This window comes from Polyodon spathula, chromosome 1 (assembly GCF_017654505.1).
Source record: "Polyodon spathula isolate WHYD16114869_AA chromosome 1, ASM1765450v1, whole genome shotgun sequence".
Taxonomy (NCBI): domain Eukaryota; kingdom Metazoa; phylum Chordata; class Actinopteri; order Acipenseriformes; family Polyodontidae; genus Polyodon; species Polyodon spathula.
This window is the reverse complement of record NC_054534.1, coordinates 34,510,461-34,532,678: the sequence shown is the minus strand read 5'-3', so window position 1 is coordinate 34,532,678 and position 22,218 is coordinate 34,510,461. Positions and strand designations below refer to the sequence as shown.

Here is a 22,218-nt window from a genome sequence, read left to right as displayed (position 1 = left end):
TAGAAATTAAAATTGTGTGGTTTAAATAAAAATCACTCTACTATGCATTTATGAATTATAAATACTATAGGGTTTCTGATTATTGGTTTAAATGGTGTGACTGGTGTTTACCCTATAAAAACTGAAAGCATGCCAGACCAGTGCTTGTGGTAACTTACCTCTCCGTTCATGATGCAGTTTACTGTAATGGTAAGAGGTACGACCTGTCCTCTGATTCCAGTCTTCACTCTTACCTGAATGCATAAAACGCCAGATGAACCGCTCGATTAACTATCGGATGATTTAAAAAAAAAAAGTCCTTATTAAATAAGTAATTCATACAGAATACTGGCAGCATTCTAAAAATAAACCATGAAAAAAAGAAGCCATAATTATAAATTAGGTATTTGGTTCAAATTGTTAAACATAAACTTTTATTGGCACTAAAGTCAGTTTTGAGGTACGTGAAGTCCATGTTTGACAACCTGGAAAGTCTTTGTTCTAAAAACTGAAGTCAGCTGATTTATACATATTGTTTGTATTAATGGGAAGTTTGGCCATGCTGTGCTTTGAAGAGGTCACTGAGTAGAAAGGACAGCTCTGCAGTGAGTGATTCCTGCACAGAACAGATGTGTGATCTGCATAAAGGTCCCAAGGTGACCACTTGCAGACAGATGGGCAAAACTGTAGGTTCACTGCACTAAGAGATATTTAAGTCTGTGCTTTAGCAGTACAGAGAAATCTAATTGTCTTAAAATATGCATAACATCAAATGAAAATTGCTCCAGGTATAGTGATTGCCAAAATTAACAAGTGGGATCTGGATGTATGTGTTTTTGTTACAAAGATGGCCGGAGTGGTTGACGTCAGACCAGAGCCAGGAAATAAGCAACAGAGAGGTGGAGTTTGGTGGAGCTGAGCGCTTACTTGCGCTCAGCATTTAATAAACAAACAGACAGACAGAAAATAAACAGTTGTAACAATACAAAAACAGGACATGGCACATTCGCCAAAATAAACAGACAAACAAAACGGACTAAACAAAACACGGTGAGCGGATATTTTCCTACTACTACTACGACTATTATTATTATTCCTATTACCTCCATCTCCAATCCCGTTCTCCACTCACTGAACACACAACCCAGAGTGGGTGAAAACATGCAGCTTTTATGCAGCTGTACCGAGACTCGATTGATCATTCAATTGGAGTTGCGGTACAACTGCATGTGAATTAATAAATTGCAATTCCCTGTGCTTGCATATTATTACTTTTTACTTGCACGTGAAGTGCTGTGCAATCCTCGTGCCTAAATACAAATATACATTTTAAACACTCGTGTAACACAGACCCGTTTATATCCCGTGTATCAATGACTATACACCAACATTAACACACAACACAAAATACACACAGGGGTGGGTACTTTGCCACGGTATTGTATTACTATTCATTCAAATTTTGTTCAGATTAAAATGTATTTACTAACCATAGCATGACAGGATCTATCCAACTGAATCTCTACCCACTTATCTGTCTTTATTCATTATCTGGTACGCCCATATATAATCAGTATATGTGAGATGGTGCCCCTTCATCTGCTCAAAAACATGTTATAAAACATTTCTCAACTTGTCAGTTTCAGATTTGGTTCCTGAAGCAGCTAGTGTAGCGAAGGTATAGTGTGTTACGGAGGGACTAGAAGCCTGAGGCACTTTCACTGATTACTTTTGTACTGGGCACTGTTTAAAATGACATATTCCATGATTCAATTAGAGAATGCTTTCCCCTTCATACAATTTAGTTTCCCAAGTGAAGGTAAATGACTATAATAGCAGTAGAGTTTTAATACCTTGATAATCTTTTTATTGTAGCTCTTGTGATAAAACAATGGCAGGTAGATTAAGTAATTGTTAATCCTGGAAAATAATTGACCCATATTAGTCTCTGCTGAACTTTGTGTTGTGTCCCCGATACTGGTGCCTGAACAATTGCAGGAGTTTAAGCAGCAATGTAGGAGTTGCATCAACAGTATCCTAAGCTTTTTTTGTATTGAACTTGAAACCGCAATCCTTAAAAAGGTTAACCCACACCTTCCCATTTTATTACATCATTGTAAACATTGACCGTATTGATTATTGTAAACATTGACTGTACAGGTTGTCTCTGCTCAGCATCACACAGTGATTAAAGCTTCTGTTTGTGACCACACTCTCCTCTCACACATCCACAAACACACACACCAGTAATGCCCACAGATATGCCTGCAGCCTGGCAAGGTGAAAGATGCTTTCTGACAAGAAGCAGGGTTTCATAAACACAATGAAAGCAATATATACGCTTTCGCTTCATCTATTATTCATGGTGGCTTAAATTGTATTGCAGGCAGGCAGACTCTTTGCCACAATGTGCACATGCCCTTTTGGACTGTATGCATTGTGAAACATACTATGCATAACACGAGGGATTCCCAACCTTGGTGTTAAAGGTTTTTTTCCATCAAACCACTTCCCTCAGGGGACCAAAAATATATGTACCTTATATTTTGTTTATAAACTATTATACTTATATGTATGCTGTACTCATGTGCCTATAAAAAATTATCATGCTTTTCGTTTAGGCCGTTTTTTGTTATAATTGCATATTGCTATTTGGCTATGCTGGAATTTACAGTGATCACCTGGAGTTTGCTAATGGACTGCAAGTGACCCCCAGACCATAGGTTGGAAACCTCTGCACTGTAAGAAGTATGCATTTTGTGACGTGTACATAGTGGCACAGTCCAAAAACCTTATATAAGCTGTTCTACAAGAAATAAATATATTACAGATGGGTATCAGGTGATGACCCAGTTGTTGGAAATAACTTCCTGTTTGTTTTTATTTATTTATTTATAAATTTTTTAAAATCCTTACATTATTTCTGTTTTAACGTTCTTTTGCAGTACACAAGGGTGTGGATCCCTGACCCTGAAGAAGTTTGGAAAGCAGCTGAAATTATCAAGGACTACAAGGAGGGAGATCCGATTCTGCATCTCAAATTGGAAGATGAGTCGGTAATGTACTACTGTTCTAATTGTATCTCTTACTAATATAGACATTCTGAGTTCTGTTTACCACCTGCACCTCATCAAAATCTTACTGATTTACTTACTAGAGATGTCTTTTAACACTATCATTGTAATTTGAGTAATCTTATAATTCTAGATCTTTAAATCCCCCCCCCCCAAAAAAAAAAAAAATAAATAAATAAAAAAAACACATCACCACCTGCCTAAAAACAAGCCTACTCTGTTTGGTCACCTGGCTACACCTGGTGCACCAATGGTATTTTGCAGATATTTTTGTCAAGTAAGTCATTTGGATATTGCTAAATAAAAGGCCATCTAATGCTGTGCAAGCTTGGACATCTTTGATCTTGAAGTGAAAATAAGATATTAGACTGGAAATCAATCAATCGGTATTTATTTTATATAGCGCCTTTCATAGTGGACCATCATCACAGAGCTTTACATGATACAGTAATAAACAATGCACAGTACATTAAGTACGGTAACAAAAAAAAGTTAGAACTAGCAAAGACACAACCGCTAATAACAGATATTGGGCTTAGAGAGCATGGAAAGCAAGAGAGAACAAGTGGGTCTTGAGAGTTGATTTAAAGTGAGCGATGGTGAGAATAGCGGGATTGTTGTCTGTTGGGTAAAATGCCATTGTGACCAAACAACTACCCAAAAAAATCCCACCTCCTTATCCAAAGCGTGCCAGTGGTATTGCTATGAATACATCTGATTTTATTGATCTACAGTTTCCATTATCTGGGTCCACACTGGCCTTCAGACTGTCACAGTAGAACACCTGAGCCAAGAATAGACCTCATTAACAGTTCAAGTACCACATTCTGAAACTGAGAATATTTGAATAATGTATTTTTTCGAAGGGCACCCTACCTTGCTGTTTTTTGTCAATGATTTGTGTCCCGCAAAACAAACTGCAGAACCACAAGCCACCTTAAAACAAGTCCAGTCATATGCAAGTGCTGAAAGGTAGTTCGAAGTGAAGTGCTTACTTGCTACCTCAAATTAACATAGACAGACATTTCCATTGCGACTTTTCAGCTTTGCCAAGTTAATGAACTCCTACGTTTTCATTATAGAGAGAATTAGTGGAAGGTAAGATGCAAGTGAACAAGTATTGCCCTGAGGCCACTGAATATGTAAGCATTTTGGAAGCTAATTAAGTGATTTCAATGGAATGACACACTTTGCAGTCAAGGACAAGGAAGAAATTGTTATGCTCCGAATACTATTTTGCCTGTTTAGTTTCATTTCTAGGTGGCGCTGTGCAAAGCTGCTTTGTCAGTTTCCTCGCTAGGTGAAAATTTGGGCGTATCTGTAAGCCCTTGCCTGAGACATTTGCACATCTGAATGGACTAAGTTTAAAACTTAGGTTTGGGAGGAAGGACTGCCCTACACACATTGCACCATCCAATTCTGGCCTATAAGAAATATAAATAAACTAGTAACTTATCCCTAGACTGTGTTGGATTTATTTATTTATTTAACAATCAGTTTTGGGGAAGTTGTTAATTTCTATATGTGGCATAATCATCAACAAAAAAAAAAAATTAATTCAAATTTCTGTGATGTGGGTTTTTTTCTTGATCTACAGAATTCTTCTTGTTAGCATGAACAACATTATAACTGGTCCCCTTACAGTTAAGATGAAGATCTATTTGTTAATGAAGCTGTATCGATATTGACGCCTATTTAAAAGTATCAACTCTCTCCAAAGGTGTATTATTACAAGTAATAATACAATTGGAATTATTGTTTCGTATAATTTTCTATGAACCAAATAACATGTTTGTTTTGTTTTCTTCATTTAAAATCAAACCATTTTTATCAAACAAAACTTGAAGTTCAAAAAAGTAATTCTGTAGTGTTAAGTCATAGTCATATGTACCGAACTTTTTCTGCAGACTATTTCATTAGTTCTTACTCATCTTACGTCATCACTATTGCTTGTGCTATCTCTTTCCTGTTGTGCAGTTGTAAGTAGCTGTTGTTTTGCATAGAGTACCTCATGGTGTGTCATCTGTTTCTAAGTGGAGAGAGGGAGAGAGGGAGGGCTCCCTTTGTTGGTTTTGATTTGATTTTAAAGCCATACCTTTTACAAAGAACACATTAAGCAAAAACATTTTTGTGCAGGCTAAAATATGAAATTGTTTGTGGCAAGCTTGTCAGCTGACAGACTTTCTCTAAGGCTTGTCCAAGGCAAGCAATGTTTATTGATCTTGTAACATTTTGAAAGTCCAGGAATTTCTCCATCCTGAAATTGCTTCCTGACAATACAAGTTGACTTTTATGTCGTTAGTTGAATACACCTGTAAGTCGTTTATAGATTTTCAGTCAACAAAATGGCTACATATCAAATCACTCCCTGATGGCGAAGAGTAGAAACAGCCTGATTGCTTATGGTGGGGTAATGTTCAACATATTATTAATGGTGTGGGCTATATTTTTTTTTTTACCAGATTTACTTGCATACAGTGTTTAAAACAGTCACAAGGACTTAACAATATACTGCCTAAAATCAATAGAAAAGACCACCCTTGTGGCTGATGTGCTTAATTCTTACCTTCCCAGACTATTGAGTATGCCATTAACCCAAAGACCAACCAGCTGCCATTCCTACGAAACCCGGATATCCTGGTGGGGGAGAATGACCTGACAGCGCTAAGTTACCTCCACGAACCTGCAGTCCTTCACAACCTGAAGGTGCGCTTTCTGGAGTCCAATCACATCTACACATACTGTGGTAAGTACCACCCACCAGCCTGAAATTCCGAGGAACATGACCATCTGCTTGTGGTGAATGTGGCAATATGCTGAAATTGTTTTTAATGTGTGTGCACACATTTTCCATTTTACTTGAGAGATCTATACTAATACATAACAACTTAAAGAAAACTTGTAGTTTCTGTAGCTTGAAGAAGACTTTTCAGTTAACCATGTTCTCGTATATCGAAAACTTGATCTCTCACACATTTTACCCTGCACACAAGGCTTGCTTTATGGTCAAAACTGAAATCTCTAAGGTCGATACCATAGATAATACAAACTGCTGGCTGGTCTGTCTGGCTCTCTGCTCTCCTCATATTGGCATGTTAAGTATGTGAGATACCTCGTTCCCATTGTTAAAGTTGTACTCAGCCTTAACTCAAACCCGTGTTCCTTTCCAGATTCTCAGTGGTTTGTTAAATATAGTTTTATATTACAAGGTCATTCATATGGGTCAGTTTACAGGATGAGTAAGATACACTTCACTTGATTGTCCACTTTCACATTATCCAAAGTGGACACTTGAAACATGTTTGTTTTAATGATGTCTGCACACAGCTGTCTGTTGTGTAGTCTTCATGGCCAACAAGATGGCTTAAAATTGTGAATCCTCATTGGAAAACATTTAATTCAATTTTCTTAAAATTGAAAACAGAAAAAAGGAGAACCATTTTACAAAACTTTGCTCTTTAGTCTTTTGCCAAGCCCCATGTACTGATTTACGGATGTGTTTAGTTGTCTCGGTCAGCTTGCTGGTTTTCTGTAATGTTATCTGTAGTAATTTATAAAAGTATTTTACATTATATATATATTAATTAATTAATACATTTTCTGTTTGTTTGCACACTTCTAATAAACATTTATTGAAATGTATTTAAATAGTTAATTTTAGGATATTTATTTATTGTTCCTGTTTAACAAATGTGTACTCTTGTTAGAAATGTCACCTCGGACCTAATAATAATAATAACACTGTGTAACAAAAATTATTATTTTTTTTTTTTTTCCTGGGTAGTAAGTGTTATTTCCTAATTGCTTACGCCTCAAAAGTATAGAACATGGCTATTATTCCCCACAAACTTTGCTTTTGTGACCAGGACAGTGATATTTCAAAATATCACTATTTTTAATGAGAAAATGGGCAAATGGGTGTCGTTTCGTTCACATAAAGTCAGAAAAAAAACAACATATGAATCCAAATTAACATGTATTTATACTAAAGTAATACAAAGATGACTACAAAAGATTTAGAAGTGACTGATTCACTGACTGTGAATGAAAAGACACACATTTGCCCATTTTCTCATTAAAAATAGTGATATTTTGAAATATCACTGTCCTGGTCACAAAAGCAAAGTTTGTGGGGAGTAATAGCAATTTTCTATACTTTTGAGGCATAAGCAATTAGGAAATAACACTTACTACCCAGGAACAAAAATTGTGTTACAAAGTATAATTAGAATTCTCATGTGAATTCGTTTCCTTACTGTACTGTGTGATGTTCTCCAACCCCCCCCCCCCCCCCCCCCCCCCCCGATTTGCCAATGATAACGACAAGCTTTGATTGACACCTTAGGCTAACTAATCGTAATATTGTCATAATGCATCGGTCTAGACTTTTTTTTCATATTTTTTTCTGTTTTTTTTTCTCTTAGCCATGCACTTTCTGGTTTCAGGTTGTGGTGGTACACCTGTGTTCAAAACAGGATGGAATTTAATGGCAGAATTAACCTTATTTACTGATCTTATGAAGCACGAGGGTATTACAGGACGGTGGTGAAGAAAAAATACCATTGGCATAATACTAATTAAAATGTCCACAATAATGTTCCAAGAGTAACCTTGTGAGACCTTGTTTGTCATTCTGTGATTTTTTTTACCGTAGATCCATGTTTATCTGTTTTCCATTGCTGAACAATTGGTACAGATGAATAGTGCAGTCAATTATTCATGTAACCCAGCAATAAGTAAAGGTCTTTGGGGAAGATGGAGTTTATTTTGCAATCTTTTTGCAACAGAGGTGGTCAAAAGTACTTCTGAGTGAGACAGTCTAAAATGCAAAAGGGAAGTGGAAACCAAAGTAGTGGCAGTTCTTCACCTTTGGGTCTACAGTCCTGCTTTGTGTTACCTGTGATTTGTTTGCCTGGGAAAGTTATCACAGCCAATTTAAGATAACTTAATAATTGTATTGGAATGAAGGGATGTTTCTCACTGAGATTGCTCTGTGTGTGTGTGTGTGTGTTTTACACCAGGTATTATCATTAGCACAGTGTGTTGCGTTGAATAAACTCTCTGTAACAGCGTGCACCATTGTTGGTCCACTTGTAGAGGAATTTTTGTGCCTCTTTGTGGCTTGGCTGTGGTGTTGGTCTGAGAAGGAAACCACATAGCTTGTTTTCTTCCCTTGCATTGATGCAGTAGAAATAACCCTTACTTTGCTACAAGAGAAGGCCATTGAGAGGAGGCCTTTTTAGCCAAAGAGAACTGCTCTTTAATATTAGCAGAGAGCTGTCAGAAGGTATTGTAGTGGAAAGGCTTTAGGCTGTGGTCTGATTCAAAAGCTATCCAGTGTGGTTGTGGTTTGATGCTAGATGCAGACATTGGCAAGATGGAAATGGGTCATTTGTGTAGCATAAGAAGTTTGGCTATAGAAATAGCCACAAATTTTTATTTGACTAATTTCACCCACAGAATCTCAGCATAATTCAGTCAGACACAAGATTTTAAATTGGCTCGGCCATGATCAATTTAGCACCTGCAGAGCTGAAACCCCTAAAATACATGTTTCTCCATTTTATTTATTCATGCCATGATCAATTATTCAATCAACACAGGTGCATTTGACAGGGATGGAATTAACCCCATCCCTGCTAAACTTAAATACAAAATACACACTATTTACATGTGCAGGGCTTACGCTCTGTCACAAGGAGCTTATGGTTATTTTAATCCTACATATCATTTTTTCTTTAGGACAATACTGATAAGCACAAAAATGTTAGATGAAATCATACCAAACCACATGAACCGCCAATATGACCTGGCTTCAATCGTTTGATAAAAATAGGGAAGATAACAGTTATAATTTTAACTTTTGACCCTTATGTAGGTCTGTGGCAGTGTGGCAGGGTGAAAGTTGTGACAGTGCATGGGTGTATATATGGGGAGTATTGGATGACAGGGAGAGGGTTAAATTCCTCCCTGCAAAAACATGTGGAGATGTGGCTCGAGCCGTCCATTAAATAAAGCTGCAGGCATATTTATAAGGTGATCGCAGGTGTTAGTGAGAATAGAGATGGTGAAGGTACGGTGGTGTTTTGTTAAGTGTTTGTTTTTGATGGTAAATAAATGCGCTTGAGCTCTTGAACTCTAAGCTTTCTGGTCTCTGAGTCTCCTTGCCAACGCCACCCATTCACAAGGTCTCATGTCTCGCAGTTTAATGACATATGGGTAATTTTTAGTGTAATGCCACTAACTTAAAATGGAACCATTTTGTAATGTATTGGATAGTTGAAAATGTACAAACGCTCATGTACTAAGAAAGGAATCGACACATGCTTAAGATGTCAGTTGGAGAAAGAACATTGTTTCTGTATTACAAATGCAAAAGTTTTTAACTTGACCATATCTGACTTTAAGGATTACACTTTCAAGGTTGAGACTATAATTAAAGAAAATAGACATTTCAGGAAGCACCTTGGTTAAGTCTAACTACTGTATAACTTTCTTTCCCCAAATGCACATGTTTTATGTAATTCTGTATGGTGGGGGCATTTATTTCACAATGTTTTGTCAGTAGTTGTCAGATTTAACAAACTGAACATCTAGATCAGATGTTACAAAATGGTAAAACTGGCTTTGGGAAATGTCTACAAAAATCAGAGCTACCTAATAAACTGACAGTGAGTTGCTTGAACTGCACCTGCTGTATAGGTGTTGAATGAAGAGCCAAATATTCCATACAACGGCATCCCGTATTACTACCAGGTGTAACAAAGTAAGCATCTGCATTTTTCTAACTGTTTTTTCTGTGTGTGTGTGTTTTGTATTTACAGGAATTGTGCTGGTTGCCATTAATCCGTATGAACAGATGTCCATCTATGGAGAAGATGTCATTTACGCTTACAGTGGGCAGAACATGGGTGACATGGATCCCCACATCTTCGCAGTGGCAGAGGAGGCTTACAAGCAAATGGCCAGGTAAAGGTCTTGTGGTTTGGCTTGCTTCCCAGGGAGGCAGCACGACTTTCTGCTTTCACAGCTCCACACTGTGGAGTTCTGTCAAAAAGATTTAAAACCTATTTGCTTGACCTGGCTTTCGCATGATTATTAGTTTCTGTGTAGAAGCTGTGCCTGGTGTAAACACAGGTGATTGTGGTGTATTTTACAAAAGAATAAACAAACAAACAAACAATACAATCTGAGTTAATGGCCACCTGCTGTTATCCACCCTCAAATCCCAAACCTAAACTACATATATTTTAAATTATATGTGAATAACAGAAAACTGACACTTATATTATGTAGCCACACACTCTCAGTCCCTGGTGTTTGTTGCTCCATGGTGAGGTGACAATCATATTGAGACATTTTAAAGCTGTCATTAGTTTGCTACAGTAGTGTGTGTCTCTGTGTTTACCCTGTATAAGACTCACAGAGCTCCAATGCTAAAGCCTAAAATATGATTTTGCAGATGTGTAGTGGTATTGTATGAAAATGCATTGTTAAAATATGCCCAAGCAGCACTGAAAAAAGAAATGTGAGGCTTTTCTGTTTTCAGTTCCCCACATATGTTTTAGACTCCAGGAATCTAACTGTTCCCCCACCTTGTGGCACAATACAGTCCCTAATAGTTCAGCTGAAGTTATTTCATCATAATAAAGCTGTTGACGTTTGTCTTCTGGAATTTTCCCTGTGCTGTTTTTGAAAGTGAAGTGGCTGTCTTTAAAGTTGGAATTCCAGTTTCTGAGCGTGCTTGGCATTATGCCTGGAAGATAAGTGTTTCTCTGGCTATCAAACAGGAGGTCAGATGCATTCATTTAGACAATCAAAATGTAATTGCTGGGGCTCCCGCACCCTATATCGCCTGGATGGTCGCTGATTCGAGGCCAGGCTATTCGACTGCCGACCTGCTGAGCATCGCCTGGGTGGGGAGGGCTTAGGTCGGCCAGGGTGTCCTCGCCTCACCGTGCACCAGCGACCCCTGTGGACTAGCTGGGCAAAAAAATAAAAAAAAATGTAATTGCTCATGAGTGGCACAGCTTCTGTTATCATAAGTTGCACAGTTGGGTTTGGTAGAGGTTGGCCAAAAGTGGCGTTATCATCTCAATTTATTTGACATTTTTTGCATTTTAAGCACCCACCCCTTTTTTCTACTCTATTTAAAACGTCTAATATTAGTATCTCCTCACTTTTTTTTCAACCCACTTAACGATTTCTAAAAGATCAACATGCAACCTTTGTTTTCTCTGTTAACCTTCTTTTTTCACACACTGCACCTCAGCAATGGATGTGACCAGGCTTCAGAACCCTGGAGGCAAGGGCTCAGCCCAGGAAGTTTCCATCTGGACTCAGTGGATGCCTGACCGGTAGAGGTTACAGAAGCGTGATGAGATGAACTTGCCCAAGCTGCCTTTACTCTGCAACTATTTATAAGTGTACTGTATTTTATTCAGTGGAGTGATTGGTAGATAAGTTGTGCTGTTCTGCAGAGCATATGCTGTTGTTGAATTACTTTGACCTTATTATTGAGCATTGTTTGCCTCTGGTGGTTCGTGACATACTATGGTCTTCAACTTGCCTGCACTTGTACTGTAGCTGAACCCTGAGCTCTGTGTCACCCCTCCACTGAGTGCTAAACTGTGCATAACTTGTATGGAAATATGTTTTGGATCACATTAACTTGAATATTTAATGCCTCTCCTTCTGTGCTCTCTAACTAAAGGTATCTTTTGATACCTCAAATATGTGCAAGTGGTACCCGAAATCTTACTACTTTATATATTCTATTTAGTGTGCATGTGTTTTGACGGAAAACATTACTGTTGGAAAACCTTACTATTAATCACTGGGCCACATTCATCAATTGATCAATGTTGTGAGGCTTTAACAAGGTGAAAACCTGGTTATCAATCCATCGCCTACTGGTATGTGATTTAATTTGACAGAACTTCTGCAATACCTTTTAAAGTAGGGGTGATCAACGATATGAAAATTGTATATCGATATCATGCACATATTTTGATATCGATAATATCGAAGTCTTCCAAAACACAGAAATATAATAACACAATTGCATGATATACATATATAGACATTCACAGATTTTTCCATATGAAAAGTAATAACTTGCTATAACTTAATGGTGCTTTGTTTCACAATATCTATGGAGAAAAACAAGGTCTCGTTATATTGGTATACTATTCCATTATCAGCCACCTCAAAACCGAAACATTGCTATACTTTACTGCACACAGACTTTCTAGACGATCCGAAAGTAATTAAGTCTTCGGCTGCTGCATGTAAATGCTGACTCACGGCACCTCTAAAAGTATTAAGTATGGTGTCTTGCTGAATTTTGCATTATTTTTTCGATCTGTTTTGATGTTTTAAAAGTACATCTCGTTTATAATACTGAAAGTTCACTTTTTAAAAATACCATAAGTAATCGCACCGACAAAATGCAATGAAATGCTAGTGCATGCTCTATCTCAAAATAATGCCAACAGTGCTTAATGCAGCATGCAGATAGCAGTTTGGTACCTAAACGCCAATCAATGGAATAAAATGGTTAAAAAATACTTTAGTGTGTGGTGTTTGCCTACAAGACTGACAGTGATTGGTATGTATAGGGTTTGTTCTATCTTATTATAAAATAAACTTGATTATACTGTGTTTATATTTTTAGCAGCATTAGCAATACAAAGTATGTCTCTGCAAGTGTATGTGAATTTTTTTTTTAATCCCATGATATTGCGATATGGAAATTATCGATATCATATCAAAATGTCAACATGGGTGCCCATCCCTACTTTAAATTATTGTTGTTGCTTTAATGTCGTACTGTAGATAATTAGTACAGTAATGATAAAAGGCACTTTTTCTGTTCTGAGAACAGAAGGCTTTTTTCAAACAGCTCTTTGAGGAAGCTGCTTAGTTTTTGTGAATGGACATGGAATACAACAGAAACGCAACAAACCGAAAACAAAAGCCCTTTGACTAATTGCTTTTGTCTCCAGTTATTCTGCATAGAAAAGCACTTTTTCATAACTGCCCACTCGGCAGACCGGAGGGGCTGCTAATAGGCCTCAAGGGGCAGCATATGTTTGTAATAAACAATTTTTTGGATGGATGGATAATATTGAAAAACAAGTTGCAATAGCATTGAATCATTTCAAAGGAGACACTTCCTAACTCTAATTATAAATGCAGTTTCTAAAAGCATGGTTGAAAACCAGTGCTGCATATATTTTGAATATTCTATTGATTGTTTCTTTGAATCGTTGAATATGTGGATAATATGAACATTTCAGCAGTCAACAGTAAGTTAATGTGCTGACATCTGGGGGATAATTGACTTTAATTGGGCTAATGCATTGGAATATATTGAATAGCTGGTGTTTGAATTTGTGCAGATTCCATTGCTGTCTTTAAAGTCAATGCTGTAGTTATGTGGCTTATTTGTTATGTGGCTCATTTTAATGAAGTTTGAAGAAGTTTTGAAAAGGTTTATACATCAAAAGGTGCATGTCTTCACTGGAAGTTTGCACTCTCGGATTTCCACAGACAGACAAAGACGAGAGAGACTTGCAATGTTGAAATGGCGCTCTTTAATTTCAGAAATTAGTGAGGCCTAACTTTGCATTTCGCACCTCATGCAATCTTTAGTTTGATTTATAGCCCAAGGCAAGTTCCATCTGAACTATTCCTTAACTATGATACATTAAAGAGTAATGGGTAGAGTACTCAACTCAACAGATCAATTGAAATATTTATTATGTACATCATTCCATTTTATTGCAATGTAATTTTACAGTACATTTTGCTCAAGATTAATGGAAATCAAAATTGAAGAAAAGTATGCTCCTGTTTATCTAATTCCCTAAATATATCTAACCAGTTTTGAATATCTCTCATTAGTGCAGTGGGGGCATTGTAATAGAAAAAAAATATATAAATACATGTACACGTGGTTTGATGCATGAACTGTCCACTACAAGCTTCAGTGCTGGACATGCAGTTCTAGAACTTTGAACCTAATCTCACCTGAACAGATCTAAAACTCGACATTAAATGCCACTGCACCTATTCTGCTGAGAAACAGCTCAGCAGCTTAACCTAAATATTAACGTAAATGTTCACAGTGCAAATGCAGTCTTGAAATAGAACTAGCAAGAAACAACCAATCAGGGTGCATGTATTATAGGAGCTCTTACAAGAACCACCTGCTTTTGTGGAAAATTGGCAAAAAATGCATGTCTAAATTACAGTACTCTTCCAACCAGCTGGGAAGCACAACTAGAGGCAATGTGTATAATTGCTATTTTTGAATAGCAACGAAAAATATTGTTTATTGTAGTACAATAGACTGCCCTACAGTAAAATCCTTCCACCGGGCTTACTGTTTTGATTGGTATTTTTTTTTTTATAGAATTCTGCACAACTGTGAAATGAAAAATCTGCAGTGCTTAGGGGAGAGGGGAGAGGGCTTAGGTCAGGCAGGGTGTCCTCGGCTCACTGTGCACCAGCGACCCCTGTAGTCTGGCTGGGCATCTGCGGGCATGCCTGTAAGCTGCCCAGAGCTGTGTTGTCCTCCGATGCTGTAGCTCTGGGTTGGCTGCATGATGTGCCTGCAGAGCAAAAAAGAAGCTGTCAGCTGACGGCACACGCTTCAAATGACAGCGTGTGTTCGTCTTCGCCGCTCCCTAATCAGCGCAGTGGTGTGGTTTGTGAGCTGAGCCTAAAATACATTTGGACATTTCAAATTGGGGGAAAAACATGGTAAAATCAATTGGTGACTGCTAAATTTATAAATAAATAAAAACAGATTTTTCAATGTGTACTTGTTCTACAACTGACCCTCATCCCTCAACTCAGTCTTATGTACAGTATGCTGTGAATTTATTCTGTGTCTTTTATTTGTGCCGTGCCAATATAACACACATTTTCATAAAACAATGCAAATTAAAACTTTAACAGATTTTTTTTTAAGTATCTACTAACTATTTACAAAACAGAAAAGCAAGACTGTGTAAACAACATTCAGGGTGATACAAAACATTCTTCTTACTCACAGAACCCAATACATGTCCAACCCAGTAGACATGTAGTAATGACATCATAGAGCGCCCCCTCTAATCAGTATGATTGAGGTATGAAAGTTCACACCACATGTTGTAACTTCTACAGGTATGTGTAGCTAGGAGATGCATTACAACACATTTCAAAACACTGTAAGAGCTAATAAAACATTTAGGCATAATAAGGAAGCAAAGCAGTCAGACTTCTGTTTTTAGAAAGCTTTTTATTGCAATCATGCAATAGAAATGACTAAAATGACACAAGTAGGAAATTAGGAACTTCCTCATAGAAACGTATACTCTCCTGGCTTTGTCTGAAATGGAATTTTGGGAAATCCATTAGTAGTGTGTGCGTATGGAAAGGCAAAGCAGGATCACACTTTAAATACCACATTGGGAGTTCATGGCTCCCAAGTGCACACGCCTACATGATTCATGGAATTATCATGCGCCCAATACTGTAGACACATGTGAATACGTACCAGATGGCAGTACTCTTGTGAAGTGTTTCCATGTAGATGAAGGACAAGGAGATGTGTTAATCTGAGCCCACATCACATCTGATTTAGTCAGTCACTCTGTTCATAATGATTTATCTGACACTCTTTGTATGGCTCCGAGTAAGGCCTTGTGATGCTAAAGTGGCTCAAGTACCTGATTTGTCGACTGCTAACTCGCTGTGTTCTTGATCTACAGAGATGAGAAGAACCAGTCCATTATTGTGAGTGGGGAATCTGGGGCAGGGAAGACGGTGTCTGCAAAATACGCCATGCGTTACTTTGCTACAGTTGGTGGATCTGCCAGCGAGACCAACGTAGAGGAGAAGGTGCTGGCGTCCAGTCCAATTATGGAGGTAAGGAAGGAGAAATGCATTATGGATCGCTACCTCATTAATTTTTTTTGTCCTGCAGGTGAGCAGGTCACCTGAGGTTTTAGCTGCCTCCTCCTTTTATATATTGTCCATGAAAAATGGAGGGAAAACTAGCAGAGGCTCTTTCTTTTGCATTTATACATTAACTACATTTTAACAGAACAACTACAGAGACTATAAATACAGTATTGTATAGGTAGACCAGATAAATTAATGTTTATGGTTAGTTCATGTTAGACACAGCAGCTTGTGGAGGCAGACGCAACAGCAGGCTGTTTGTTTTGTTTGTATCCTCTCGGACAGGTACTGTTTGCTATAGGAACGGCCTGTGCCAAACACAAAGGGTGAAGTGCTAAACTGAAGTACGAGCATAAAGATGAATACCAATTTGTTTGTATATTTCTGAGCTGTCTTTGTTAGGCAATATACAGTACCAAACCCTCTTCTTCATTTCATTTTCTTTACAAGGCCATTGGAAACGCCAAAACGACAAGAAATGACAACAGCAGCCGCTTTGGAAAATATATCGAGATTGGCTTCAATCGCCAGTTTCACATCATTGGTGCCAACATGAGAACTTATCTTCTGGAAAAGTCAAGAGTTGTCTTCCAGGTAGGTATTGCAGGATACATGTTGTACCACACATAAGGTTATGGCCGGGAGCCTTGGCCTCTTGCTAATGGTTTTTACATTAAAAAGCAACATGAGTAAGAATTTATATTATTTTCATGCCTGATGTTTAAGTGGTATCCAACCTTTTCTGGAATAAATTCAAGTTACAATTTTTTTTTTTTTTTTTTTTTTTTTTTTCAATTAAAGTACCCTAATCCATTGCAATTTTTTTTTCTTTTGTGACACACACAAAGCCTGGAGTCTAGGATAACGGATAAGATGACCTATTTTTTAAATCAAGTATTTATGGTTTGTCATACCTGTTTACCTTTTGGAAGAGACAGACACACAGTAACTAAAGAAAAGCTTCCAACTCTGAAGCAATACCCTTGAAGCAAGGGCAGAGATATGACCAGCAACCTGCTGTCAAAAAATGTAATTGGCTAGAATGTCTGGGCTTACAAAGATATCAAGTTTTTGCTCTAAGAAAGCTAGCCACAGTTGTGCAATTGAACTGTTTGCATATTAAATACTTTTAATGGTGCAAGTCACCACACTATTAGATTCTGTGTATTACAATAAATCAAGCTTTATATTTTTACTTATATGGAAAATATAAAGTTGTTTGATTTTACTATGACTAGGTAGATTTAAATGATCTGTAAAAAGCTATTACAGTAACTATTTTGAAAGCAAGCTGTCTTTTTTAATCTGAAGCCTAGAACCTAGGTCCCTAGGGTCACAAATATTTTCTGTTTTAGGCAGAAGAAGAGAGAAATTACCATATATTCTACCAGCTGTGTGCCTCTGCCAATCTACCTGAGTTTAAGGACCTAGCCCTGAGTAAGTGTATTGTCTTTCCATCTCTAAAGTTTTCCATGGGTTAGATACAGTAAATATGCTCTTTGGCTGGGTTTGTTTTTTTGTAATTTGTACAGATACACAATTTGTAGGCTTACTCAGGTTTTCTACAAATGTATAGTAGCTTACCATAAGGACGACGGTTTTCTCAGTGATCTTTCTAGGTTTTTTTTTTTTTATGACGAATACCCTTTTTCTTGCATTTATTGCATTTTATTAGATGACAATTGATCATTCATAACTTCAAACACTCAATCATAAATGCCCAGGTAAAACTTGTCAGTAGGTAGATAAACGGTTTGGCTAGGCTTGTCTTCAACTGTGTCCATTAGGAAAGGTTAGCCTTGTCCTAAATGATTGGGTCTGTTGCAGGAGTGGCCAAATCTAGCCCTTCGTCCTGGTCTTTGTTCTATCCCTGTTCTAAATTGTTTAATTGCAACATTTAAATCTCCACCCAGATAGTTAGTTATCTAATTTTACTTGTTAAACCTGGAGTGGAATGGCCTTCCAGGACCGTGATTGGACAATTCTGGTCTATTATAATTCCAAACTTATTTTTCCTAACCATTTGTAAGCACTTTGATTCTTGAAATGGATGCACATTTCTGATATTACACAATGTCCTGGCTAAAATGACTGGTATGGCTATAAAGATTACTTTAAGTAGCGGGGTTCCAAAAAAAAATAGCATTACATGTCCACAGGTGTTGAAATAACGTACCTGTAATTTTTCTTTCCATTGTTAACATTTTGACAACTTTTTACACTTACAACTTTAAAGTCTGTTTCAAAGTTATTTTCAAAATGGATTCATGATGTGGCACAGAACTGAAAAACCAGAGCATTTGCTATGTGTTTTAATTCTAGTTTTTCTTTTTATTCGCTCTTTCTGCAGTGATTTTAGAGGACAGTTCTCAAACCCTAGTGCTCTAGAGCAGCCATTTTGAAAATAGCTTTGAGAGCAAAAGTGTAAAGTTGTCAGGATGTGACAGTGAAAAGAGAAATGACAGGTACATTATTTAAACAGTTGTAGCAACACGTGGGGATGTGTAACGCGATATTGTTCCGCTCTTTAAGATGTTCCCCTTAAATAGTTGTCCATATTCAGATCCTTCCTATGGTGTCCCATTTTGTGAAATTACAAAATGATGCATACACATTTTTTTAAACTTTAATATTTTATTCAAAACTTGAATGTTCAAACTGAAGAGTAAGATAAGTTCTAATGGTAAGATAAGTTACAGTAAATGTCAGCAAAAACTAAAGAAAAAACTGAAATCTGTTGATTGCATAAGTATTCAGACCCGTCAACTCAATATTTGGTGGAAGCACCTTTGGCAGCAATTATATCCGCAAGTCTTGTTGGGTAAGTCTCTACCAACTTTGCATCCCGGTTTGGTGTATTTTGTGCCCATTCTTCTTGGCAGATTTGCTGAAGTTCTCTCAAGTTGCTTGGGGGTCGCTTATGGACAGCAGTCTTTCCACAGATTCTCAATAGGATTCAAGTCAGGACTTTGACTAGGCGACTCAAGGACATTCAATTTCTTATTCTAAAGCCACTCCAGGGTAGTTTTGGTCTTGTGCTTTGGATCATTGTCCTGCTGAAAGGTGATATTCGCCTCAGTTTTAAGTCTTTAGCAGACTGAAGCAGATTTTCCTCTAGTATTTGCCTACACTTCCATTTTTCGTTCAATCCTAACAAGCTTTCCAGTCCCTGCTGAGGAGAAGCATCCCCATAGCATGATGCTGCCACCACCATGCTTGACTGTAGGGATGGTGTTGACTGGGAGATGTGCTGTGTTGGGTCTGCGCGGAACCAAAAGGTTCCAATTTTGTCTCGTCTGACCACAACATCTTTTGCCACATTTATGCAGGATCACTCGGGTGCTTTGTTGCAAACTCCATGTGGGCTTTGAGATGGCTTATTTTTAGTAATGGCTTCCTTCTTGCCACCCTGCCATACAGGCTACTTTTGTGAAGTGTTCTGGATATTGTTGACTGATGTACATTTCTCCCATCTCAGCCATTGAACTCCAGCTCTTTCAAAGTTGTCATTGGCCTCACAGTGGCATCCCTCACCAGTTTCCTCCTTGCCCGGCTGCTCAGTTTGGAGGGACAGCCTGATCTAGGCAGTGTCTGGGTGGTACAATGCACCGTGCATTTCTTGATGATTCAGTAGACTGTGCTCACAGGGATATTCAGAGACTTCGATATTTTTTTGTACCCTTCTCCTGATCTGTTCTTTACTTCTTTTTGCTTTTACTTTGAATGTGTGGAATAGGTTGTATATATGAGACATATTAATTCCTACTTCAAACTGTCATGAATAGAGAGATGATTTGATTGTAATATATATATATATATATATATATATATATATATATATATATATATATATATATATATATATATATATATATGCAGGGCATCCAAATCAAACTGGTTTGCCAACTTAATTATCCTTACCATGGAAGTTTGCAACGCTGCACCCACACCTACTAAAAAATGTTCTTTATACATTATAGTAGATGTTCACAGGTCACAGCCTATGAGTAACTTGTTATTATCATCCAGTTTTGCAGTTGTACTTGTAATTGTATTTTGAGGGCCTTTTAATAATCACTGTTTATTTTTTAAAAGTATGCAAAAAAACACAATAAATGACTGACTTTTTATTGTAGTAGCACATTTGTTTTAAGCAGATTGGGGCAGATCTACATTGTTGGCAGAACTAGAGGCATCTTGAACAGTAAAACAAAGTGTACATATGCATTGCTACATGTCTTTCTGGTTCGCTAACAGTCATACAGAGCAGGTATTAAATCTGATTGACATACGCCTTTCTACCCAGCCACACTCCATGCTGTATTTTCATGAACTTAAATACACTACTTTAAAATTGAGTGATTTATTACAGTAAAAAATAAATGGAAAAGCATCTGCACTTGTCCAGTTTGGAGTATAAATGCACATGTTTTAGTTACATGCTGTTTGTTGTCTGAGAGAAAAAAGAAAACACCAAGAAAAAGGTGCATTATAATAATTTCACAATTTTGTGAATATATTATTACTACTGAGAAACATACTACATCAGTAAAAAGGTTTTTAGTACTGAAGGCTTAAAATCTGGGCTGGGTGCGTTAATGGATTGGAGGCTGAACTTTACATGCATAATCTCTCTGCCTGCTAATGTTAGAGGCGTGAGTGCTTTATTTGATATCTACTTAAAACAGCATTAAAGCATCACATATTAAAGTGGCTTATTAGGTCAGTGAGTAGAACGGCAAGTGCTAGACCTTTCCATGTCTTTCAGAGTAGGAAATTCTATAAGCACACATATAAGTAATTATTATTGTAAGGGAATGATAAAGCAACACATTTTCCTGACCCAAATCAGTCTGTGTTTTATTGTGAACGTTTGTCATTTTATTATTTCTGTTATTCAATTTCACAGCATTCTGTATTTAAATTGAATAGTAAAGTGTTGCCGTGTATTCACACATAGTAAAAATCAGTTTGAAATAGTTTTGTTTTAAACTTAAACAAAAAACAATTAGACATATTTACATCTTATAGGATATGTTTAGCCTTCTGTAAACCTAAGAATCATTTGCAAATCTGTAATTTCCTTAGACATACTTTCACTTTTATGTATTCCATGATTTTTCTGCCTAGCCTTGAGTCTATAGAAAATCCAGCTTACAACAAATTTCAGAAGCAGTTGTTCATCACAAAAGGGCCTGCAAAAAAACCCCAAAAAACAAACAAAAAACCCTGATTAAAGTTATGTAGAGGACTGTGCTACCTGTGATTAAAAACCTATGGCTGATTTCATTTGTTTATTTTATTGTTGATAAGAAGAATTATTCTCAACAACTTTTTTATATAGATAAAGACAAACCTCATTATTTGATATATCTTCTGATGTTTCAGAGGCAGCCAGGATCACAAAGTGATACAATCTGCTATAATCCAGGTTTCTGAATTCAGATGGTTAATACTGTGGGTTAATGAGACGAATGGGGTGAAATAAATGCAACTCCTGTAAATAAATCCACCTGGATCTGGGTTACTGCCTTTTTTAAGCATCTCAAAGTGAATAATTAGGGCTTTGTTGTACAGAGGAGTGGGCAGGACTGGCAGGTATTCTAGATAATTAAGTTTATGAACTGAACTGTCCAATGACATGTGACGCATCAGGCAGTGAATTTTAACAAGACCTTTTTCTGTCTGTCCCCCCCCCCCCCCCCCCCCCCCCCCAAAAAAAAAAGTGTTCTCGTGGATATTTGTACTCCTTTTATTAATGTCTGTTCCTGTTGTGTATCTTAATCCTCAGACAGTGCAGAGGACTTCTTCTACACCACCCAGGGTGGTAACATCTACATCGAAGGGGTTGATGATGCTGAGGACTTTGAAAAGACAAGAAATGCCTTCACATTGCTAGGTAAGGGGAAGAAGTATTTTAAAAAGTGAGGAAAGAATGGGGTTAACACCTGATAGAAATATAAAAACAATATAAACCAACTTTAACAGCAGCATGTTTTATGAATCTGTGGTTGTGGGTTTTGGAAATGTGTTTGTGGAAAGAAAAGTGTGAATTTACACAGTCAGAATTTATTAAGTACTGTGGTGTCCTTCAGAAATTCAAAAACGAGAACCCTGTGGTAAAATTGTGTTTGTCATGTGTCTGTTATGCAGTTCCACAGACGACATTACCGAAATAAATTGTTGGAACCTCTGTTGACAAACAGTT

The 22,218-nt window shown here is 37.3% G+C and overlaps 1 protein-coding gene across 2 annotated transcripts in view; it reads left to right on the top strand.

Moving 5' to 3' along the window:
• The window catches only part of myo5b (myosin VB), a 121,065-nt gene that overhangs the window by 41,897 nt on the left and 56,950 nt on the right, over positions 1-22,218 (top strand). For both annotated transcript variants that reach the window (XM_041253883.1, XM_041253888.1), the window contains 7 exons: positions 2,925-3,035; positions 5,628-5,799; positions 9,878-10,022; positions 15,818-15,974; positions 16,461-16,604; positions 17,366-17,447; positions 21,802-21,909. In XM_041253883.1, the coding sequence (XP_041109817.1) occupies positions 2,925-3,035; positions 5,628-5,799; positions 9,878-10,022; positions 15,818-15,974; positions 16,461-16,604; positions 17,366-17,447; positions 21,802-21,909 (919 nt within the window). The remainder of the gene's footprint in view (positions 1-2,924; positions 3,036-5,627; positions 5,800-9,877; positions 10,023-15,817; positions 15,975-16,460; positions 16,605-17,365; positions 17,448-21,801; positions 21,910-22,218) is intronic.